General features: G+C 31.8%; 1 protein-coding gene across 1 annotated transcript in view; it reads right to left on the bottom strand.

The window, feature by feature from the left end:
• Window positions 1–26,946, bottom strand: part of LOC139498623 (uncharacterized) — a 46,943-nt gene that overhangs the window by 15,605 nt on the left and 4,392 nt on the right. The window contains exons 3-13 of the mRNA XM_071287099.1: window positions 24,498–24,609; window positions 23,147–23,232; window positions 20,319–20,410; window positions 17,419–17,530; window positions 12,321–12,427; window positions 5,872–5,998; window positions 5,418–5,538; window positions 4,519–4,604; window positions 3,007–3,146; window positions 2,067–2,126; window positions 1,219–1,380 (exon numbers count right to left, since the gene is read on the bottom strand). Of these exons, the coding sequence (XP_071143200.1) occupies window positions 1,219–1,380; window positions 2,067–2,126; window positions 3,007–3,146; window positions 4,519–4,604; window positions 5,418–5,538; window positions 5,872–5,998; window positions 12,321–12,427; window positions 17,419–17,530; window positions 20,319–20,410; window positions 23,147–23,232; window positions 24,498–24,609 (1,205 nt within the window). The remainder of the gene's footprint in view (window positions 1–1,218; window positions 1,381–2,066; window positions 2,127–3,006; window positions 3,147–4,518; window positions 4,605–5,417; window positions 5,539–5,871; window positions 5,999–12,320; window positions 12,428–17,418; window positions 17,531–20,318; window positions 20,411–23,146; window positions 23,233–24,497; window positions 24,610–26,946) is intronic.

The following is a 26,946-nucleotide window of genomic DNA, read 5'->3' as shown; positions in this document are numbered from 1 at the left end:
TGGAATATGGGATATTCTTTCAACTTTTAAGGTTAAAAAAAACATGGATAAAAACTAATCCATGCATGTTTCATATTGTTTATATTTTATTAATCTGTACAGAGATAATCATTACTAGGTTAACGTAGTCGAGAAACATAACCCGTAGAGATGCTGCGTTATATCCAGATAGAATAGTCAAAACGGAATGATGACAAGTTATAGGTTGACACAGAACAACAAATGACTATTATATTTACATATATGTATAAAAAAAATAATCAGTGTCAAAATTTTAGTGTGGCAATTGCCTCACTTGCTTCAAGGGTAGTTACAGCCTTGGTGGCTGATATAAACAGTGGATTGGTTTCTAACTTACCATGTGTTTACAAAAATCATCAAATACAGTTCTGTTAGCATCATTACCAGTGGCTGATTTAAACAGTGGATTGGTATCTAACTTACCATGTGTTTACAAAAATCATCAAATACAGTTCTGTTAGCATCATTACCAGTGGCTGATTTAAACAGTGGATTGGTATCTAACTTACCATGTGTTTACAAAAATCATCAAATACAGTTCTGTTAGCCTCCTTACCAGTGGCTGATATAAACAGTGGATTGGTATCTAACTTACCATGTGTTTACAATAATCATCAAACACTGTTCTGTTAGCATCACTACCAGTGGCTGATATAAACAGTGGATTGGTATCTAACTTACCATGTGTTTACAAAAATCAACAAATACAGTTCTGTTAGCATCATTACCAGTGGCTGATATAAACAGTGGATTGGTATCTAACTTACCATGTGTTTACAATAATCATCAAATACAGTTCTGTTAGCATCATTACCAGTGGCTGATATAAACAGTGGATTGGTATCTAACTTACCATGTGTTTACAATAATCATCAAATACAGTTCTGTTAGCATCATTACCAGGGGCTGATATAAACAGTGGATTGGTATCTAACTTACCATGTGTTTACAATAATCATCAAATACTCTTCTGTTAGCATCATTACCAGTGGCTGATATAAACAGTGGATTGGTATCTAACTTACCATGTGTTTACAATAATCATCAAATACAGTTCTGTTAGCATCATTACCAGTGGCTGATATAAACAGTGGATTGGTATCTAACTTACCATGTGTTTACAATAATCATCAAATACAGTTCTGTTAGCATCATTACCAGTGGCTGATATAAACAGTGGATTGGTATCTAACTTACCATGTGTTTACAATAATCATCAAATACTATTCTGTTAGCATCATTACCAGTGGCAGATATAAACAGTGGATTGGTATCTAATCTACTGAGGCAGTCAGCTAAGTTCCTACCAACACCACCAAAAGATTGTCTCACATTCCCAGGATACGTAGCTCCATTCATCTGATTAGAAAATATTATAGGATAAAAACAGGAATGTGTCCTTAGTACACTGATGCCCAATCAGCTCTATCATTTTCTATGTTCAGTGGACCATAAATTTTTGGTTAAAACTCTAATTTAGCATTAAATTTAGATAGATCATATCATAGGGAACATGTGTATGAGTTGATTGGACTTCAACTTCATAAAAAACTACCTCGACCAAAAAATTTAACCTGAAGCGGGACAGATGGACAGACTGACAAACAGACAGATGATAAATGGATGCACAGACCAGAAAGCCTAATGCCCATAAATGGGGCATAAAAAGATCTTCTTTAAGTATATTGACTATCAAGATATGGATCTATAATTACCTAAGACATATTATTGTCAACTCAACAAATCCTTTAGATTGGTCATGTTTTTCAAAAATAGAACCCGGTAACACTAAGTTATTGAGTTCATTTGCATCCTTCTATTCTTAAATCAATTCATATATATTTCAAACTGTTTTCACATCAGTTGCATCTGATCAGTTTTGTTTTTTATAGTCACCTGTACTATATCTAAGTGAATGAATCAATTTATCATTAACCTTCACTTTTGTTGTTTAAACAAATGTTTTATCTATTATCCATACATTATAACTGACATTTTTTTGTGATATATCTGATTATGTTACAAAAAGTTTTTGTTCCATTTACCTGTATATTCTGTGATGACATTTTTGCATAAAAGTCAACTATAGATCCTCCAATAACAACCTAAAACATGAAAAAAACACACATTTTAAATGCTAACTACTGTGGATTCGTTTATTTTCGTGGGTACCAATTTTCGAGGATTAAGGAAAACTTGCATGTTCGTGGATTTTTAATTTCGTGGTCTTGCCGAAGTCTGTATACAAGCCTATACATAATGTGGTATTCGTTGAACATTTAAATTCGTGGTTCTCCTGTACCCACGAAATCCACGAAAATTGGTATCCAACGAATAATAATGAATCCACAGTATACTAAAATATACTTCAACAATTTGAGGCAGGTGCTACTTCATGAACATACAGTAAAAATTTCATTGCACGATAAACTCAGATGAAAAAAAGTGATTCATAGATAAAGTTCTTTCAGAGTCTTTCAAGCTCAACCATTTTGGTATTACTTATAAGTAAATATATCTAAAGGATACACAAATTTTTTAAGTTTTGAGATAATACAGTGGTTAATTAATCACAATCCTTGTTGAGGTCTTTGATTGATTTTCTCTCGTTTAAAAAGTATTTTGGTTAATATTGAATAAAATTGAGAATGGAAATGGGGAATGTGTCAAAGAGACAACAACCCGCCCAAATAAAAAACAACAGCAGAGGGTCACCAACAGGTCTTCAATGTAGCGAGAAATTCCCGCACCCGGAGGCGTCCTTCAGCTGGCCCCTAAACAAAAATGACAATTATTAGGAAAGCCAAGAAATAACTCAAGAATTAAGATTATTTAAGCTGTGTATATAGATATACAGAAACTAGAATGTTTGTTTCTTCATTATCTTAATCAACAAAGTTTGTATTGCCCAATTAAATAAAAAGACAACAAAATAAACTTGAGGCTACTCGTTATAAAAATATCTGCACATTAGTTATTACTTACAATCCTGCTGTCGCCTGTCTCATTTGACTGAGGTCTGTGTCTGGAGGTAGATATAATAACTGGTTTGTAGCTTCTTATATCACTTAGTTTCCTTGCTATCTGACTCCCTACTATGGCATTATTTTTCACCAATGCAATATCATAGCTGGTTAAGGAAAACGTTTGATATCCTTTTGTTACCCTTTCAAACAGTCTAACATTAATAAATGTGATAAAACAATTAGAACATCACTGAGAAATTCTATATTAAAAAGGTTTTTACCCTTGAATCGTTAGTGATATAAATCTTATGTTTAGACAACAGAAAAAGATACTGTATCTTCACACATACTTTTTTTTGCAATTAGTTCTTTCCAGCTGTCTATCATGTAATTTATTTTTAGTGATTTTCTAATTTCTTAATATATAAATAAAATTTAAACCAGAATGTGTCCTTAGTACACAGATGACCAACACCCACTTTCAAAACTTTAATTTGGCATTAAAATTAGAAAGATCAGATCATTGGGAACATGTGTACAAGTTGATTGGACTTCATCAAAAACAATCTTAACCAAAAACTTTAACCTGAAGGGGGACTGATGGACAAACAGACAGACCAAGCTTAAGGGACAGAATGACTAATGAACGGACAAATATAAACATTAAAGAAAATAATTTCAATAGTCTAGATCACATGAAGTAATCGTGTGAAGTGTAACTGTAAACAAAGAAGATGTGAATTATGATATATACTCTATTATTAATATTTACAATATGTGTCCTTGAACTTCAGATATAACCTTGAGTCAACATATCATCATATTATTTGTTATTTGTGTTTTAAGGTTTCAATACATTACATGTATGTTTCAGAAAAATCTGTTATTCTGATTGGATAACAACACTTGTGCGTCATACTAAAATTCACCTTCATATCCTAATGAAGTTTAACAATCTTGATGACATGTGCTATCACAAAAAACTGATAAAAGTGCACAGGTTATGCCGTAAATAAATAAATAATCAAAATCGATTTTTCATGACCATTGCTAAAAATCTTATTTTAAGTATTGAATGCTTCTTTTAGTAATTTCATAAGGTTGTAAAAGTGTTGAACATGTGCACATTTTTAAAATGAAGTGCTTCCACGCTTCATACAAAATGTACTTTGATCAACGCTTTTATACCCCTATAAATTTACAAAAAGAAGCATTCAATTCTTAATCGAAAAATACACAATCAGGCATTATAATGTTAATAAAGGCAAAAACACAAAACAGTAAGAGATACCAGGTTTACTATTTTGTATGTCAGGCACATGTTTTGTCTACACATGACTCAATATAATGCTAGGAATTATTGTGTGCAAAAGTTATAATGAGTGTAATAAAACATGAAACTAATTTTCCATCCACATTTTGAAAAATAATATATCCCCTGAAACCTTTTCCAATTAATTACAAATAAAATCATTGATTATACTATCTAACAGTTAACATAACTAACCAACTGTACAGTGATAAAGGATACTGGCTGTCAATGATGATCCTTGTGTCATCTCATTTACTCTCTGTAACACAAATGGTGTTACTTCCTTTCCAATAATATTCTGCTTCCTACAAAAATATACAAAATTATTTAGTAAATACATAAGTTCAGTATGTCGCATTTATACTAAAACTCATGCTTCTCCATATTTGTCTAAACAATCTAAAATTATATATTTTGTGTCTAAAAATTATATTTCTCCTTCATTTGGTCTTAGGTGGAGAGTTTTTTTCATTGGCTATCATACTACATATTCTTATTTTTATTTTCATAACATTTAGAAATTGCTTTTTTAACATTGAATATTTGTGATGGAAAATTAAAAGAGTTTCAACAGTTTACTGACAATAGACAAAACTCAAAACAAAGTAATCAACAATTATCATACTATAATTTAAAGTCAAATTAACAGTATGTCATACATTCCCGTATTAAATAGGACAACAAATTCAGTTTGATAAGAAGGAATAAGATGTAAAATCTGACTGGATCAAGGGAGTTACTCATGCTCATAAAATGCATACAAAACATAAAACCCTAAAATAAGTCAACAAAATATAAAACCCAAAAATTAGTCACGTGGGTTAAATATATATCTAATACATGTTCTTGATTGAAAAAAAAACTGTTGTTGCTCAGGTTCAAACATTATGGGATTCTTCCAACACTTACCTAATGAATTTAATGTAGGCAATCATCGTTGACATAAAATTGTTTGGAGATTTGTACAAGTACATATACAATGACTTTCTTGCTAATTGTCATAATGATCTATACATGCATTTCTTTTAATAAATTTTACTGGTAAATTTGAATTCTGTTATTGAAAAGTTTAGCATAAAATATAATCTGAAACACCATAACTTATTTAGTATACTAACTTAGCCTCATTGAGTGCTTGCTGTATAGCATCCTCTATTATCTCTCCATCGGCTGATGATTCCTGAGGTATAGGTACTGCTATCAATATTCCACTCTGTAAACCTAAACTTAGTTGAGCATCTGTAATATAAAAGCTAGGTTAGTATTCCCTTAACATGTATAATAATCTGCTATCAGACTTCAACATCCACATCAGTGGTCTTTGGTGAACAGCCGTCTAAGGGGTCATAATATCATGTCTCCTTATTTTGATGTGTCTTGTAAAACTTCAGAGTTTTAATAATTTGCATAAAATATATGAATTGTATAGCTCTTCTACCTCTGAGTTAATAAATACATACATCATGGCTATCAAAACATATCGGTAACACATTCGTCTCATACCTATCTATAGTGAAAAAAGCTCCATGAGTATAAATCTGAAATTTGAACATTTTCTACTGTTATAATTACCAATAAGTTCTGCTGCTTTTGTAGCATCTTGTACATTATATGGTGATTGGTACCCACTCCTTGGTACAAAGAATGCTGGGAAATCTCTACTGTTCCCATAACTGGCCACACAAACTCCTTTTGTTTCCTATAATATACAATGTTCAACAAATTTCAGTCTTTCTTCAAATTAACACCATGTTATTAGGTATCAGTCAAAAATCAAGATTTTAAGACATTCAGTACCACATTGTTTATTGCATACCGTATATATTGAAAGATATATAATCAGTAGAAACTGAAAAAAACAATATGGACAAACATTAAACATTTGTCAAAAAGTCCATCATTTGTGAAACAGCTTTGGCCATATTTCAAAAATGTATCCGATCAGTAACAGCTGTGTAGAATCACAGACCTTTTTTTTTTTTTTTTTTTTTTTTTTTTTTTTTTTTTTTTTTTTTTTTTTTTTTTTTTTTAAATGAGCACTCAGACTGAAGGGTTTGACTAAATTGGATGACATTTGTTGAATGTAAATGAAGACAATATTTTGTATTATATAATAATTTAATTTTGTAGCGTGTCTTCTGATTGGCTGGCGTTGTTTTGTTTATCAGCCCATGGACATAGTTTTGTTATGTGACCCTGACGTCATCAATGTTTTTTTTATGGTTAACTCTGATTTAAAATGGAATTTAGAATTAAATTATAAGAAATGACTTTGTTACTTTTGACAAGATGGAGGTCAAGTTTGATATTGACTGTTTTTACTTTTGCGGTTCAGTAGTTATGGTTGTTAGATGCATTTAATAGTTCTAATTTGTATTTTGTTATTTAAGGAATGACTGTTATATTTTTTCTGTCTATTCGAAATAACATCAAAAATGTGGTGCACACTGAATAAACCTGCATAGCATCTAACAACCATAACTACTGAACCGCAAAAGTAAAAACAGTCAATATCAAACTTGACCTCCATTTTGTCAAAAGTAACAATATAATAAAAAAAAAAAGTAAGCACAGGTTGTATGATTAATAAGTTATTCTACAGAAACTATCTGAAGAGACATTTTTCCATCTATCAAGGATCTCAACTCCTGAACTGTAAGAGTAAAAATCTTCAATATTGAATTTGACCTTCATTTTGTCATCAGTTCCAGCAACAAAATATTAAATTTGAAAAGAATTGGTTGAACAGTTCATAAATAATTGAAATAAAATGTTGGCACCCAACCCCTTTACCATTTTTTAAATAAATTGATTTTTTATGGTGGAATCCTGTTTAAAATTTATTACTCGCTAAGAAACTATTCCTCCAGTTTCTGAATTAAGCTGTAACAAATAAATATTATAGCTTCAGTTAATATTCATATCTTGTAAAATTGTTAATATCTTTTGTCTAAAAAGTATTACAAAATAAAATATTTTTTACAAAAAAGTAAGCACAAATCAATAAAAAAAATAATTGATTGAGAAAAAAAATAATTTGTTGAAAGTTAAGACCATTCAAAACATCAAGTAATTCATTTGAGAAAATCTGAATGTATCTAACATACAAGCAACATATCTTTGTTTTCATTGTGACATTTTAATGTATATATATATTTATCTTACCTCCTATAGATTTATAGAGATATGATTGGTTAAAGGACTACACATGATGACTATGTATATTTGATATAGGATGTCCTAAAATATATAGGGTTAGTTACCATACATGGTTAGCAACCATATGGGGTTAGTAAGGAGTTACTTCCCTTTCAAAACAAAAAAGATGCAAACAACCCTTTATAAAAACAACACAGTGTTGAGGAAAAATCTGAAAGGATTCAACTGACGAAGAAATTGATGATGAAAGGTTAAAATAAGTTCATAAAACATAATTAAAGCTAACAAGTTGTTATTGTTGGCATAACAGAGTTATCACTATCCCTAAGTCGAGCTTTCTGCAACAAAAGTTGCAAGCTCGACAAAAAATGATGCCTTCGCTTCAAACCTTTGTCAGTCTCTTGTGTGATATTATATATGTGATGTTTTTATGTCAGATAATGTGTTATGATAAGTTAGTTCTTACTACCAAAGATGGTAGCAGTAAGTGCTATGTATAAAAAATAATGTCCAAAAATGTACCTAAAAATGTCAGGAGTGTAACGCTTTAAGTGTGACATTTAAAAGAAAGCATGTGCATTCATTGATATTATAAAATAAATAAGGGCAGATACACTACCAAACAATATTTTTCCTCAAACTATTATATTTTGACTATGATTTCTTGGTTAAATCTTCCACCTATTTACATTTTTACGAACAGGATAAGGAAAGTCAAATAAGTTTGTGAAAAAAATAAAATGGTAAAAAAAAGTCAATATGTTGCCAGAAAATGGCTTTGTAGGTGAAATAACATGTTTCTGCACATCTTGCATGGTTTATATATTTTGTTTAGTATCAAAGCTTGGCACAGGTGCATTCATATGACCCTGAAGTTCCACTGCTGGAATACTATGGTTACAATAAGAAGACTACCAAAGTTTGTCCGGAGTGTAACAATTGAGTTAAGATGTTATTTTTTTAGAAACAATGTTGTCATAGTTGTTGTTTTTTCTTGAATTTCAGTGAACATTACCTGTTGCAGTTCATGAGAAACAAGCATATCATTAATGTGGTCTTCATTGCTTTTATATGCTCAATACTTCTATGTCAGGAGTGTAACACAAAAAAATGTTTTATTTTAATGTTAATTGCAAAGGGAAGTTATCGGAAGAAAAACAAGCTGATAACTATTAAAAAATTTGTAAGGGTTCCGCGGAACCCAGTGTCTCGCCTACTTTTGCTGTTAATCACACACTCAACAAAAATGAAGAAAAAAGTCAATAAAATTATTCCTCTTGATACTATCTTTTGATTGTCAGAAGCTTCTGTCCAAGTTTGGTAAAAATCCAGGCTAGTTTAAGAATCTTAAAAATGTTTTAAAAACTTTAACTGCAGACTGTATGTATTGTAAACTGGAATAAAAACTAAGTCTATTTATAAGAAAATACGGAAAAAATGGAATTTTATTTTTACAAAATTTACTTCTGGATACTCTCTTCTGATCATAAACAAGCTTCTACCCAAGTTTCGTACAATTCCAGGATACTTTAAGAAAGTTATTAAAATTTTAAAAACTTTAACCACAGAGTGAATGTAATGTTTCCTGGCAGAAAAAACTAAGTCCATTTATAAGTAAAATACAGAAAAATGGAATTTTAATTTTACAAAATTTACTTCTGGATACTATCTTCTGATCATAAACAAGCTTCTACCCAAGTTTGGTAGAAATCCAGGATATTTCAAGAAAGTTATTAAAATTTCAAAAACTTTAACCACAGAGTGAATATTTGTGGACGCCACCGCCGCCACCACCGACGACGACACCGACGACAACGGAATGTAGGGTTGCTGTCTCGCTTTTTCGACTAAAGTCTTAGGCTCGACAAAAATGACATAACTACACATCAGCTTTCACAGAAGACAAGACTACATTATTACTTTTGAAATTTTTGAACTAAAATTGCAATTGAACAGCAATAACAACATTTTTTCTATAAAAAATTACATGAATGTCACACTAAAAGTGTTACACTCCTGACATTTTTGGGTACATTTTTGGACAGTATTTTTTATACAGAGCACATACTATTACCATCTTTGGTAGTAAGAACCAACTTATTATAATACATTATCTGACATAAAAACAGCATATATTATAGTATCAAGACTGACCAAGGTTTAAAGGATAGTCTTCTTGTTTTTTAATTAGACCATCAGCAAAATTGGTCAATATGTAAGAAATATATAAAAATTTCAAACCTGTTCTCAATGTGCTCTTACATTGTATTTTTAATATAAAGACTCTACATGAATTCAGGTCAGTTTTAGGTTAAATATGGTAGCAATAAATTCTTGTAAGGAGTTTAACATTTGTTACACTCCTGACATTGAGTTTCTAAGGTAGCATATCTAAAACAAAATTCAACATAATTCCTTATAACAATAATTGCAACATCTTTACAATGTAATGAGAAAGTCAGAGAAAAGTCAATCTGTCTTGCAAAGTATTTTTTCTTGACACTTTTTATCTACGATTCTTAAAAAATTAAAGTGTTATACATGTAAGCATGTTAAAAGTTTGCTTTTCGCTTAAAAATTAAAAAAATGTGCAATCAAGTGACTAAAAGGTTTATTTTTTTGTGAGATTTTAAATTTAAGATTGATATCAATACTGATTTTCTATACATTCCATTTAAAACAGTCTTATAGTTACTGAAAAAAATATGTCAGGAGTGTAACAAAAGGATAAAAACATATGTTTATATTTTTTTGAATGAAGAAAGCTTAAAATTGACTGAAGCAATTGGTGTGAAATTTTCAGAGGATGTAATGAGATCATATAGGTTTGATTTCTTGTAATTTTTATATAAAGTTTAAGCTTTTGCAAAAAGATTTGCAAAGTTTTGTAAGTAAATACTGAAGAATACACTAAAAATTGGTGAAATTTAAGAGATAAAAAAAATGCTCTGGATTAAAGCAGAATGATAGAAAATAGATTTACAATGACTTTATTTTTATCATGTTTGTCATACTTTGGCATCATTTTTTTTTTAAATAGCCCATATATAAATTTAAAAATAAACCTTTTAGTTTTTGTCCATTCGTTTTTGATGCGTTTTGTTATTTGATTTTGCCATGTGATTATGGACTTTCCCAATTGATCTTCCTCTAAGTTCAGTATTTTTGTGATTTTACTTTTTAATGCATCAAACAAACAAAAATACAATAATATTTTTATACTTATTAATGTTTGTAAGTTGATATAGTATATGTTGTATTTTCCTTTGAAAAATTGATAAATTCTTGAGAGTAAAATGTTGTTAAATTTTTTGATTTTATTTTTTTGCATTAACCCATGGTAGTTTTGTAAACTTGAATGTCTCTGGATTAAAGCAGAATGATAGAAAATACATTTACAATGACTTTATTTTTATCATGTTTGTCATACTTTGGCATCATTTTTTTTTAAATAGCCCATATATGAATTTACTTTTAAAACTAGCTAAATTACTGACCCAATATATTTATCATATTATGTCACTAACACTTATAACTAATAATATATGTCTGTATATATGAATTTACTTTTAAAACTAACTAAATTAAAAAGAAAGACTAATTCAGACTTAATGAAATGAAAATAGTGTTATTTGTATACATTTGTGATTCAACCAAAGTGAACAACAATTAAACATCCAACACAATACATGAAACAGATTAATAAAGAAACTCCTTCTGGTATAAAAACGTAATGATTTATAAACATCACTAATATCAACTCAAGTCTAAATAGCAAGAAAAAATTAGTAAAATTATTCTGAAGCAAATGTAAGTTCAAGCAGTGTTGAGACAAACCTTAGATCATGCTGACATATATGTACTGAAAATTAAGAGGTGTCATAATATTTACTTTATTGGTTTTAAAATAAGTTGATTTTCATACATACATGGATTATCATCAAAATACATGCTGCCTCATTGGACAAATTGCATTTTTTTTTATCTCTTAAAATGAACTTCATTGAAGATTTAATGGCTAACAGCAATGGTTGATGGTAGAAGGAATATACATGTATTATCAAACAATTCTGCCAGCTAATTTGATAAGCTATTAATAATGTATAAAGTCATTGACACAGGTTGTAGACATTTTTCTATTCCTAAATTTCAGATCTTTGATTATTTCTGATGATTACCTGATATCCTTTTAGTGGTTGGAGTTTGGTATTTTTGTTATTTTACTTTTTATTAAGACTTTTATAGCTTGATAACTGTTACAATTAGGAATGTTTTTATTGTTAGACAGTTGCTCATTCATATAACACTATATTACTCTGAATTATCAATTTGAGTTTTAAAATTCTTCGTGTCAAGTATGCACGAAGATGGGTACCATAGAATCATGTGTCAATATGAAAATAAGTAGATTTGGTATAATTGCCAATGAGACAACTATCCACCAAAGTTCAAATGAAGTGATTGTAAGCAATAATAGGCAACTGTACAGCTTTCAACAATGAGAAAAACCCATATTATATAGTCAGCTATAAAATACTCCAACTTGAAAAATATGAAACAATTCAATTGAGATAACTTATGGCCTAATTTATAAAGAAACAATTTACAAAGAGTATAATGAAATATTGGTTAGTTATCTATACTGATTATTCACACTGCCGTCCTGGATTTAATTACTTCAGATTTAAGGCACCATGGATACTTTTGAGTTGAAGACATCATGGTTTTATATACTTTACTATAGTTTGAATTCAATTCAAGGGATATTTTTTTCGTTATAGAGATCGGTCTTATACAACAATTTTTTACAGATTTCTTCAATTGAACCATATTTAACAGAGTAAGAAAAGAGTGGTACAAACCAGATATTCCAGTGTTCTGCCAATGTCCAGTATAGATTTGACACCAGCTGATATAACTGTAACAGGAGTTCTACCAAGTTCTGTTAAATCAGCACTAATATCCATTGCTAAAGACAAATACAATTTTTAAGAAATAGCTATATTTTTGTCAGTATGGTTTTTTCTCTCTACTTAATTAGTATGGATTTTCATCATAAAGATATGCCAAAACTAATTGGCTGAATTATCTATTAAGACATGCAATGCGGTTTGTGGCAGAATTAAAGAGGAAAATGTTTGATAGCACAATATAGTATGCTAGGTGTTTGAAAATATGGTTATTGTCTTTTTTCAAGTTATCATTAATACATGTAGTAGGATGCCCAATCAACAAGTTTGATCGATTTGCCTAAACGAAATAACACACGGCTATATGTTATATCATTGGAAAGAGGAGAACAAGCCTCATCAAAATATCGTTGTCGTCGTTGTCTGCCGTGGTCACGTTTTTTAAAAATCAGAGTCAAAGGTCAAAGCAAAAATTCAAGGAAAATGCAGAGTCACATTTAGATAGCTTGTTTCTCCTACATATATGCGTTTGGAGCAAAATAAAAATAATTAATTTGTAGAAAAATATCTTTTGTATTTACATTTAGAACTTATTTTATATTTTATCGCCAAAAATGACTTTAAACTGACTTTTTTGCATATACGGGGTGCACATTTGAAATTTTCAAACAGCTTTTAAATAACAGTGACCTTGACCTAGTTCAATTTCTAAATTTGAAATTTTTGTATTCAATTCGTTACAAGTAAGACCTAAAGATGTTTTTAAGATCTTTAAAACTTTAATCAGTTGTCGAAAACAAAATGTGTTTTTCACGTCTTTTGATAGTAAGGTGTTCGTCAATTTCTAGGTAAATATCAAATTTCTGTTATTGGGTGTGAAAGAGTATATATAAATGATTTGTTATGAAATTAACGTCGAACTTGGTTAAATATAAAGCTCCGTGTGTATAGCTCTGCTTTATAAAAGTAAAAAGAACTGCAAACAGAGAAAAGGGGGAGGGGGTGTTAAAAATTATGAAAACAAAACGTCTATTAGAAACAGGTAAAACACCCTATCCTACATATACAGATGACTAAATGAGCAACAATTGGCTATAATGTTTACAAGTATTCCAAAAATATAATAAGGGAGAGGGCTTTGTACAGTACCAATTTATTTTACAAACAATTGCAAACAAAAAAGGTGTGAGAAACCACAGGAACATTAAAAACTTATAAAATGAAGACAAGCAGACAACAGCATGGCAAAAAACACGAAAAAAAACCCAAATGCATTTAGAAAATTATGATCGAGGCAAGTTTTACCTACTACGTTCTATGGTCTCCTGTAGTTTAAGCCCACCAACCAGGCCAAGGCCAGAGAACATATGGCAGGTTTTTTTTATTATTTTTTTTACATATCTTTCGGAATCCCCACTAGATAGATTATTACTATATTACGGACGATTTCAAAATTGAGTAGATGTTTTATTTATTGTTTAGAAAAATTATGGACTGCATAATTTGCATTTGATAGCTAACAATGATTTATAAGTTACATACAGAAAAATGAAATCTTATACATCGTCATCTTCGTCGTCATCAATGTTTCTAACTGCAACCAGACGAGTATTTACATTTTGACATATGTCGTTTGCCTGAGACATGGGCATAAATCTGTACATGATAGATTTTGTTCAAAGCAAATGCAACCCTTTGAAAACACAGATTTCCCCTTACAAGTACAAAATAAATCTTGCACAAATTTGGATGACATCTTACCTACGAGATAGACAGGAACAAGTCATTCTTCTTTTCCCATTCGAACTGAAGAGGAGAATGTTAGGGTAGTTTTGCTATATGGGAAGACATCAAATTTACGCCTGGAGTGAAGGTCTTATTATATATTTAAAAAGTAGAGGAGGAAGTTTGACAAGGGAGAAATTTTAAATTGTAGCCAATTTTACGCTCAATTTGTTTAGAACACAATGATCTATTTTTAGTTTTGACTTGAGATCATTCAACCTAACAAGAAGATCTCGTGCTGCATCTTTAGATTCATCGATGTCACAATTAGAAAAGTTTGACAAATCGATGAAATCATCTGGGTTGTCCTTCAAGACTAAAACAGTGTGCTTACCGATCCTAAACAGGGACGATTAAGTTGTATCGCATCTTGTTACAGCATGTGTGGCTGGTAGAATGTTACAGATGGCAAACCTGAGACTTTTACATATTTCGTGGACAGGTATATAGCGGCGCAAATCTTGTGTGCAAGTTATAGTGCCTGTTTGAAACCATAGCTAATGTGTTTGCTTCACGGAGGGGAAGTAATGAAGGCATAAGATCAGAACATCTGTATCTTGTGACTTTCTTATTATCCTGCCCTTGATTCCTTTCACACCAAACTCTTTGTCTACATCAATAGCGTGTAAAATCATACGAGTATCTACTTCACCGGGCGTACAAAATAATTACTAAAACCTGAATGATTCTCATTCTAAGCTGATTTAGGGTCCTTGGAAGTGCTAGCTAGAATATGAATTCCTCATGTATCATAGTAACTGTTGATCTACCATGATGCTGAACAATCAATTCGCTTAGAAATCTGATTAAGGCCTGCTGGTTCTCATTGACTCAAAGAAACTTTTTCCAGTCAGGAATTTGATGACCTTCTATATATGACCTGAAACACTTTAACAGACGAACAAGAACTTAATTCAGCTTTTAAAATAACTGCAGTTGTGTCTGCTAGTGTAAGATTTATAGCAAGAATGGTGGTACAACATTTTGTAATCATCAGTACGAAGATTGTCTAGGTCTGAAGCATCAATCAATAAACTAAAATCTTCCGTGCTCCCATAGCCTCGATAAAGCTTTTGATTGTGCTAAATCCTCGCATATGAATAAGCAATTTAGAAGAACCCTGACATATAACACACTTATCCCATTGTATTTCATTCCTACTTCGTTTCGGGCTTGATGAGCATTATAGTTTAACAGGACTGTGAATGCGTGTTATATTTCCGGGTCTGAAACGTGACCGAAGGATTTGATTTTTATATTACAATTTTAACAAAAATATCAATTCAAAAACACAATTAAAGTTATAAAAACCAACAAAAAAATACTTCCAACTACGAAACAACGATCTTCAAACTAACTGGACTATTCCAAATATACAAATTGACCATACAACAAGCAAAAAAGAGAAATGAAGTTAGTGACAATTGTCCTTTTTAATGACCTGATAGTGTAAGCTACAAAACGATTAACGGCACGAGAAAAGGCGTGTTTGAATCATGGCAGAATTATCAATAAATTTGTGTTTAAAATTGCTATTTTCTTCTCACCGATTAACATTACACGAAAGATATTTGGCACGCATATGAACCATGTCTTATTGTTGTAATCAGAGTAAAAATCCCTGGAAAGTAACAAGCAATAAATTTTCTTTCATTCAAAGTGTGGTAAATTTCACCTAAAAAAATAGTCTTACTAAAATAGTGAAATACTTATACTTAAATTATAAAAATCTTTTCAGCTTTCGTTATATGATAAATTTAATTTTTAAGCTAAATGATAAGTATCATTTGAACAAATAACACAGAAAGCAATAATTTTATTTTTTGTGTTGAAGATGGCCTGTATGATGAGGTATCTTTGGGTACCCTAAGAAACCACAAATTTTTGAAAAAGGTGACCATGGGAGCTGACGACGACATTCATGATTGGAAAATATAATGATTTTCCAATAGTTTGCATATAAATATAGCCGTGTGTTATCCGTTAACTTAAACTCGTTAACTAGATGTCTTTTTCGATACTGGGCACCCTACTATAAACCAATCTAGCATATAACATGTATAAGGTTAATCTTTGGTATATCAAATATATAACAGATTTATCTTACTTGGCTTCTCTTAAACTGACCTATTATTGTGTAAACTATAAAAAAAAAAAAAAAACACATGCAATGTTAGAGTGGAAGGGATAACTACTCATCATCAAAAAAGATTTTCTGATTTTGATGAAACAGAAAACCTGATAGCAAATTGCTTCATCATAAGTTGTTACTGTAGAACTAACAGAATTCGGTAAAATATCTCATAGCTAAATGATTCTTACTGAATATCTATATATCTATTCCAGTTCCATCTATAGGTATAGAGACAAAGAACATTTACCATTCTAGTAATTTTCTTTTCCCCCAAATAACAGTATACAATAGATAGTGACATTTAAAAAAGCCTTAATAATAGTTTTGTCATTTCTAATTGCAAGATAAAAGCTACAACATCTTTATATTTCTAACCTTGTTAACAAACCTCTAATCCTTTTCAGAGTTTACCGTATCAAAAAGTGATTTGACTGTATTTGTAACAATTCTTACATGTCTCTGTCCCTCTATGTACCCCATCAATACCTCCGGTAATAATTCTTACATGTCTCTGCCCTCTATGTTCCCCAGCAATCCGTCCAGTGACAATTCTTACATGTCTCTGTCCCTCTATGTACCCCATCAATACCTCCAGTAATAATTCTTACATGTCTCTGCCCCTCTATGTTCCCCAGCAATCCGTCCAGTGACAATTCTTACATGTTTCTGCCCCTCTATGTACCCCACCAATACCTCAAGTAATAATTCTTACACATCTCTGCCCTCTATGTAACCCACCAATACCTCCAATAATAGTTCTAACATGTCTCTGCCTCTCTATGTACCCCACCAATCCCTCCAGTAATAATTCTTACATGTCTCTGTCCCTCTATGTACCCCATTAATCCCTCCAGTAATAATTCTTACATGTCTCTGCCCCTCTATGTACCCCACCAATCCCTCCAGTAACAATTCTTACATGTCTCTGTCCCTCTATATATGTACCCCATTAATCCCTCCAATAATAGTTCTTACATGTCTCTGCCCCTCTATGTACCCCACCAATCCCTCCAGTAACAATGCTTACACGTCTCTGCCCCTCTATGTACCCCACCAATCTCTCCAGTAATAATTCTTACATGTCTCTGCCCCTCTATGTACCCCACCAATCCCTCCAGTAATAATTCTTACATGTCTCTGCCTCTCTATGTACCCCACCAATCCCTCCAGTAACAAATATAGGTATACCAACTTGATTAGCAATGCTCATCGTTCCTGAGACAGTTGTTCCACCATTCATACCCTGCAATTATATATAAGAAGTTGAACATTTAATTTCTTGTTAATTTAAATGATCAAATTCATTATTGTTAGTGATCATTTTTGATGGTTTTTAACAACATATTTATACTCAAAGCCTTACCACCCAATACATACATGACATAATTAGAGATTGATTGCAAAGAATTTACCAATTCTTATTCAATGTTTAAAATTTTTTTATTTTTTTTTAAATAGAACCAATGAGCACATCATGCACATGTTCACTACAGAAATAACACAGTTATATGTCAAGGTTTCCCAAAAACCTTTATATGTATCCATTTCAATATAATTTTAATAAAATAAACCATGTCTTGCTCAAACTATTAAGCAAATTACCAGTTAAACATGGAAAGAAACTAAAATATTAACAGTCAAGGTTGGGTTTCAATTAAGTTATGCATTCTTAGGTAAGCAGCTAAATTCATCTGTTTGTGATCTAAATAATGCTTTTTATAACAACAATCTGGTTTCTCATTAAAGTTTTGTTAGTCTTCAATATTTATTTCTTAATGTTTTAATTGTTTGGTGGCCATTGATTTCAGTGGCAGATCCAGAAATTTTCATAAGAGGCCCACTGATTGCCTAAGAGGGGGGCCCGCTCCAGTCATGCTTCAGTGATTCCCTATTTAATCAACCAAATTTTTCCTACAAAAGGAGGGGGGCTGGGCCCCTGAAAAAACCTCTAAATCCACCTCTGGATTTTTGTTTGTTTTCATGACCAATTAGTTCCCATGGCAACTGTTCATTATCTCTGCATTGCTATATGTTATAGAGACAAAAGACCCTGTTGGGCAGTAGTTGTGATTGGTTCATGTCTGTCCTATTTGTTTTTTGTCAATGTTTTGTTAGACTGTTGGTTTCTCATTTCACACTTCCATGAAGGGCTTTTATAACCGATTTTTGTATGTTTTTTTTTATTATTATTAAAGCCGGTATATACAGGTTGTCTATAATCAATGATAATAGCTGTTAAAGAAATATGGTATATATGACAGAATTATTCTTGAGGCCTTTATATTTGAGATATGTTTCAGATGAGATCTCTTCATGAGGCCTTTATACCCGAGATATAATATATGAGATATCTCTTCTTGAGGCCTTCATATCTGAGACATGATTTAGGACAGATCCCTTCTTGATGCCTTCATAACTGAGATATGATATAGGAGAGATCTCTTCTTGAGGCCTTTATACCTGAGATATGATATAGGAGAGATCTCTTCTTGAGGCCTTCATACCTGAGACATGAAAGAGGACATATCCCTTCTTGAGGCCTTCATACCTGAGACATGAAAGAGGACATATCCCTTCTTGAGGCCTTCATACCTGAGACATGATATAGGACAGATCCCTTCTTGAGGCCTTCATAACTGAGATATGATATAGGAGCGATCTCTTCTTGAGACCTTTATACCTGAGATATGATATAGGAGAGATCTCTTCTTGAGGCCTTCATACCTGACATGATATAGGACAGATCCCTTCTTGAGGCCTTCATACCTGAGATATGATATAGGAGAGATCTCTTCTTGAGGCCTTCATACCTGAGAAATGGGACAATACCCCTAATGCGCCTTGAAATGAGGAACACAAAAGTCACGTGTAAACAAAAAATCTCTGTGTAGTGATATTTGACACATTTCTATGATAAACAAATGACTGAGCTGAACCATTAGTGTTAATTTAGAAAATAAGGGAACACAGAATAAATGTGTAAAAACCATGGAGCTATGAAATGTGTTCAAAGTATTAAAATTTCAAAGAACTTATTGTGTTAAAATTGGGATTTTTTACCATGAGGAGCGACATTGCAAAAGGATACTCGGGGTTTGCTAAATTACGGAAAAATGAATCACACTTCGTACCCCGAAAATTTAACCACATATGTAAAAATGTCTCAGCTTCGAAACAAGCCATCATACATATACAAGTTTACGATATGGGCTGAGCAACAGAAGAAAACGTTACCATTACGGCCTATGGAGAAACAATTGCGCATATTGCCCCATATTGGGACAATACCCCTAATGCGCCTTGAAATGAGGAACACAAAAGTCACGTGTAAACAAAAAATCTCTGTGTAGTGATATTTGACACATTTCTATGATAAACAAATGACTGAGCTGAACCATTAGTGTTAATTTAGAAAATAAGGGAACACAGAATAAATGTGTAAAAACCATGGAGCTATGAAATGTGTTCAAAGTATTAAAATTTCAAAGAACTTATTGTGTTAAAATTGGGATTTTTTACCATGAGGAGCGACATTGCAAAAGGATACTCGGGGTTTGCTAAATTACGGAAAAATGAATCACACTTCGTACCCCGAAAATTTAACCACATATGTAAAAATGTCTCAGCTTCGAAACAAGCCATCATACATATACAAGTTTACGATATGGGCTGAGCAACAGAAGAAAACGTTACCATTACGGCCTATGGAGAAACAATTGCGCATATTGCCCCAAATGATATAGGACAGATCTCTTCTTGAGGCCTTCATACCTGAAATATGATATATGGCAGTTCTTTCCTGCTGCCTTTATACCTGAGATATGATATATGACAGATCTCTTCTTGATACCTTCATACCTGAGATATGATATAGGAGACCTCTTCCTGATGCCTTTATACCTGAGATATGATATAGGAAAGTTCTTTTCCTGAGGCTTTTATAACTGAGATATGATATATGACAGTTCTCTCCTGAGGCCTTTATACCTGAGATATAAAATAGGACATATCCCTTCTTGAGGCTTTCATACCTGAGATATGATATAGGACAGATCCCTTCTTGAGGCTTTTATACATGGCTTATCTTTCTTGGAAAGTAATTCTAGTTCTTCTGTTGTAAGACCTACAAATAAAATTAATAAGCTTCCAATTCCTTTTAAAAACAATTGCTCACACAAGATACACCCAAGATATAAGTACAAATGTATTCTGTGTGATTTCTCTATACAAAATGTTATTCAGGCATTAGTTTGAAAATCTATCATAGCGCTTATTATATATATACCAGGGACAAAGTCATTGCAAATTAAACAATATTTCTAACAGCAGTAGATATAAATAAGAAGATGTGGTATAAGTGCCAATGAGACAACTCTCCATCCAATTACAATTTACACAATTATAAGTCAAAGTAGGACCTTCAACATGGAGCCTTGGCTCACACCAAAAACAGCAAGCTATATAAAGGGTTTCCCCTACAGAAAAAAAATTGAGGGCCAGTTGATGGCCATGTGGCGGACAGTTGAGGGCTAGCTGTTTTAAGCAAAATAGTTGAGGGCTAGGTGTTGAGCATCTTAGCTCAACTCAAACCTGGCCAAGCAGTGTATGTTGGATAGATGTCGCTCAACTGGCCCTCAACTTAAGCTGGCCATTAAGTTGAGGAAAAGTTGAGCAATTGATCTTTGGTTTTCATATAGTTGAGAAAAAGTTGAGCATTCAGACTTTGAAATTTTTGTAGTTGAGCAAAAGTTGAGCATTCAGACTTTGAAATTTTTGTAGTTGAGTAAAAGTTGAGCATTCAGACTTTGAAATTTTTGTAGTTGAGGAAAAGTTGAGCGTTCATACTTTGATTTTTTTTTTTTTATAGTTGAACAAAAGTTGAGCAATTAGAAATATGACCTGGTGATATAAATGTTATGTGCCATCTGTTTTATCTGTCTTTAGTGCAAATGGACAGGAAGTATTATTATAAATGTACACAAAGTTTGAGGCAAAATTAAGGGAAGCACATGTTTTTATACATTTTTCTGTATTTTAACTTAACTAAATCTTTGACATAAAGATAAAAAACAAACAGTATTTCTTTTATTATAAGATATATCAAATATTCAAGATTGAGGTAATTAACAGTTATTATTAGGGGCAAATCTCAAAGTGATGTAATGGTTCTGAGCAGAAAAACTAAGTCCATTTATAAGCATGTAAAATACGGAAAAAATGGAATTTTATTTTTACAAAATTTACTCCTGGATACTATCTTATGAACATAAACAAAGCTTCTGTCCAAGTTTGGTAAAAATCCAAGATATTTAAAGAAAGTTATTAAAATTTCAAAAACTTTAACCACAGAATGAATATTTGTGGACGCCGCCGCGGACGATGATGACACCGATGCCGACGGAATGTAGGAATGCTATGTCTCGCTTTTTCGACTAAAGTCGAAGGCTCGACAAAAAGCATGTGTAAAAGAAGATATTAACCGGTGAGAGTAGAAATATACATAACAGATATCACTATAATACGCTTTGAAAGTAAATCAGTTCACTTTGAAAAAAAATTGGTAAAAATTTGCTACTAGTGACTAAATATATCTCAATCAGGAAAAATCTTTTACTTCACTTTAACAAGAGTGCACACACTGAAATGTCTCGCCTTCTTTACTAATCATTGATATTATGTTGATAGTCCTAAGTTTATAAAGCTTAATTACAACTGTCACATAAACTTAACATTAACCAAGATAGCTAAACAAAGACCAATGAACCCTGAAAATTAGGTCAAGGTCAGATGAACCATGCCAGGCAGACATGTACAGCTAACAAAGCTTCCATACAACAAATATAGTTGACCTACTACTTAAGTTATAGTTTAAGAAAAATAGACCAAACACAAAAACTTAACACTGTGCAATGACCCTGCAATTGAGGTCGAGGTCAAATAAAACCTGCGGGACTGACATATAGATCATAATATACATCCATACACCAAATATAGTTGACCTTTGGCAATGTTTGGCATATAATATTAGATAAAAAGACCAAAACTTAAAAACTTAACTTTGACCACTGAACCATGAAAATGAGGTCAAGGTCAGATGACATCTGTCCGCTAGACATGTACACCTTACAATCATTTTAAACAACAAATATAGTAGACCTATTGCATAAAGTATGAGAAAAACAGACCAAAACACAAAAACTTAACTATAACCACTGAACCATGAAAATGAGGTCAAGGTCAGATGACACCTGCCAGTTGGACATGTACACCTTCCAGTCCTTCCATACACCAAATATACTAGCCCTATTGCTTATAGTATCTGAGATATGGACTTGACCACCAAAACTTAACCTTGTTCACTGATCCATGAAATGAGGTCGAGGTCAAGTGAAAACTGTCTGACGGGCATGAGGACCTTGCAAGGTACGCACATACCAAATATAGTTATCCTATTACTTATAATAAGAGAGAATTCAACATTACAAAAATTCTGAACTTTTTTTTCAAGTGGTCACTGAACCATGAAAATGAGGTCAAGGACATTGGACATGTGACTGACGGAAACTTCGTAATATGAGGCATCTATATACAAAGTATGAAGCATCCAGGTCTTTCACCTTCTAAAATATAAACCTTTTAAGAAGTTAGTTAACGCTGCCGCCGTAGCCGCTGTAGCCGCCACCGGATCACTATCCCTATGTCGAGCTTTCTGCAAAAAAAGTTGCAGGCTCGACAAAAATCACTAACAAATTTTTATTAACAAAAGCCCAATGTGTTTAAAATTTCAATTGAATAAGGAAAGCATATTGCATGTTAAGAGACTAACTAATAACACATTAGAACACTAAGTTTGACATACCTACTTTCACTTTACCATTAATCACAGCTATTGTAGCAGGAATTACACCCTGGTTTCTCACCAGACTTTCTACTGATTGTGCTGTGCTAAATATATACAAGATCATTTAAGTTGATAAATCATACTTATTGGCATTAAATTCCCTTACCTTAAACATGTTAAATTGTCCTTAAATCTAGCTTTTAGTAGAAATTTGCTTACAGCATAGTTCTCCAACCCTTATCATGTAATTCAGTGGTTGTCGTTTGTTTACGCATTACATATTTGTTTTTGGTTCATTTTTTATATAGATAAGGCCGTTAGTTTTCTTGTTTTAATTGTTTTACATTGTCAATTAGGAGCCTTTTATTGCTGACTATGCGGCATGGGCTTTGATCATTGTTGAAGGCCGTAGGGTGACCTATAGTTGTTAATTTCTGTGTCATTTTGGTCTCTTGTGGAGAGTTGTCTCATTGGCAATCATACCACATCTTCTTTTCTATATTATAATAAATAACAAGTAAGCTACTTTCATTCAATGATATGTACAGTTAGATGGGGTGTTCATGTGAAGCAACATCTTTTCTGGTCAGACCAAATAATTATCACCTCTTATTGGAAGGCTAGTACATTTGTATTTTTATTTTTTGCTAGGACAGTAACAAATCAAAATACCATTTCAAGGGTAATAAATAAATTAGACAACCTTTCCAGGATATTAAATTAATATTTCTGTAAGTTTTTGAAGTGATTGGTATCATTCATGTATGTTTTTTGTTGTTGTGTTAAACTGAGAAATAAGAATAACTTAAAGCATCCTTTTTTTTGAAACATTGTTTCACAATTTTATTGTCTACTAAGAAATAAAATTGTGAAGTGTGATTTGCTTGATAAATGTTTCCACATATTTCACAAAGGTCTAGGATTTTCAAGTGATATGGTTGGAAATTAAAATGTGTTTTTTTTCAAACATTTTCACTTTAACAGATATATTATAAGAAATATTACATGATTTCCTGCTATTTAATAAACAGAATTATTTTTCTCAGAATAAAAGTTAGCTTAATTAGTTCCTAAGAGATTTAGAACCATCTCAATTTTTATTTTATGCATTCTATAAACATTGATAAAAGATCCTTAAACATTTTTGAAAATATTTTAAAACCACAAAAAATTAAATGAGGTAAATACATTTAAACCATCAATACAAATTTATTTATTCCCAGTCCTTAATGTCTTTATTTTTTTTTTGGCGTTTTGAGTCAATTTGATGAGTCAATTATTTTTCAATTAATTTTTATCATTTAATTTGTTCTTACTCTGACCGAGTGAGCTAAAAAGTCACAGACACACATTTCAAATGTAAATTTACCTTAGATTATGAGGATATGGCATACCATGTGTTATTATTGTACTTTCTAATGCTACTACTGGCTTCCCAGAATGCAATGCTTCTTTCACTTCATCTTGAACTTGAATCACACCTTCAGGTTAAAATTTCATAAACAATATTATTATCAGATATTGGTATAAAAACAAGAATGTGACCAAAGTACACGGATACCCCATTTGCACTATAATTTTTTATGTTCAGTGGACCGTGAAATTGGGGTAAATACTCTTATTTGGCATTAATATTAGAAATATCTCATCATATGATATGGAACATGTGTACCAAGTTTAAAGTTGATCAGACCTCAACTTCATCAAAAACTTTAACCTGAAGCGGGATAGACAGACGGACAGACAAACAAATGAATGAACAGACGGACGAACAGATGAACAAACAGACACACAGACAAGAAAACATAATGCGCCTCTACTATCGTAGGTGGGGCATAAAAACCAATGAAGACATCAGTAACAATTTATCATAATTATGTATATTCATATTAATACTTTAGAATATATATAATCTGCTGTTGTTTATGGTCTGTTAATTCATTGTGTTTAATTGTTTACTGAAATATTTCAGTACATCAAGGATATGATGACGAATAAAAATATAGCAAATATTGGATATGGTCTTGGCCTTTGTCGAGTTGGAATGTTCCACAATGTATAGCATGCTTATAATTTAAGTTTTCTGTACAAATTTTATAAATAAAACATTGTCTGTATATTGTTGTTTTATTATTATCCTTGGAAACCAATTTTTTCTGTTTTTTGTTGGTTAATTAGCTTAAAACAAATTTAAATGTTCACTGTGATGCAAAATTTTCTATCATCTTGTACACTTTTACAAAACCAAGAAATCAATTGTCAAGGAAATACAAATTTTCATCAATCTTCGTAAAATTGGTATCCATGAAAAAAACTGACAGTACATGAAATATTTCTAGCTCATTAATTGTGTATTTGCCATACTCACTAAACTTTGTATTTTGGTAAAAAATGTCAATTTTACAAAAATACCATACTCATGATACTCCAAGGTAAAAACAATCAAAGAGCAGATTGCTCTGAGGGAAACAATTGCCATTGTTTTCATTGATACATGTATTAGTATTATTTTCAAAAATAATTCAACTGCACGTGTAAAATACTCGTAAAATGTAATTTACGTAATCTGAATAGTTATTCAACTTTAAAAATAGCCAATTCTGGATACAAGTGTATGAACAATGTACTTCTTGTCTTTTATTTTTGTACTATTAATCCCAAGTTGGTCCCAATACACAGTTATTACGTAGTGCATTTCTATTAGACAATAAATGGAAATAAAAAAATCCCACCCGCGCTTTCTCAATAACATTTTTACAGTGTGGTGTACTACTTTTGGGACAAACTCTCTGAAAATTATAGAAAACTTCATCGGCTCTAACTCAAAATATGGACAATTTTATGTTCAGGGGGTCTTGAAATCTTTTGACAGCTTCTGAAATCCTTATTTTTAACCTTTTTCACCTAGACCAAATCACTACTTTACTTTAAAATTCATGAATCAAATTTTTTCACAGTGTAATTGTATCCCCCTTCTTGCTATTTGAGGCATAAAACATGAAGAAATGATTTTGGAAGCCTTAGGGGTATAAAAAAGATTGCCAAGTAACACACTGTCCACACTAGGGACTATATTGGTGGACAACGAAAATCAAGGTAGGATAACTGTGTACTCGGACCAGTTGACTTTCCACAGCAGTCACTGAGAGTGAGAGAAGGTATTTCACTTCGTACCTTATCACCTATTTTCCTACGTGAATTCTAGGTGGAATCTCTATTCTTAACTCTTTAAATATTTAATTTCCTTTGGGTCAGTGGGCATGACTGATTGACCTTTCCGTACAAATTCCTCTGTTTAAATTGTGATCGGTTTTAATTTAATACGACAGAACTAGTTAATTTTTCTTGATGATCGTCGTTTGACGAAAGTTACTTACGGAAGGGAGACAACTCGAAGCGATAATATGGAAGATTCCATTTTGGCTGAAGGGGTGTTCTAGTTACACCTTAACATTGTGGACTACATTTACTTTAATTAAAATGATGCATATGATTTAAAATTATGCAACAACAATAACCCTCAATAGCAGACAGACATAGAAAGGATCTCGTGAGTTTCAAATTAATCAATGGAGTGGGGAATCCAGAGCAACCATTCAACCTGATACCCCTTCACATCAAGAAAACTATACGCATGCACATCATTACATAAACAAACCCTAGACTTGTGATTTGTAGCAAGGACGTATATTAAATGTTAATTAAACGACCTCCATTTCTTTATGGAAGTACAATCAATGGAGTGGGGAATCCAGAGCAACCATTCAACCTGATACCCCTTCACGTCAAGAAAACTATACGCATGCGCATCATTACAT

Source organism: Mytilus edulis, chromosome 12, assembly GCF_963676685.1.
Source record: "Mytilus edulis chromosome 12, xbMytEdul2.2, whole genome shotgun sequence".
Classification (NCBI taxonomy): domain Eukaryota; kingdom Metazoa; phylum Mollusca; class Bivalvia; order Mytilida; family Mytilidae; genus Mytilus; species Mytilus edulis.
This window is presented reverse-complemented; position numbering and strand designations above follow the sequence as displayed.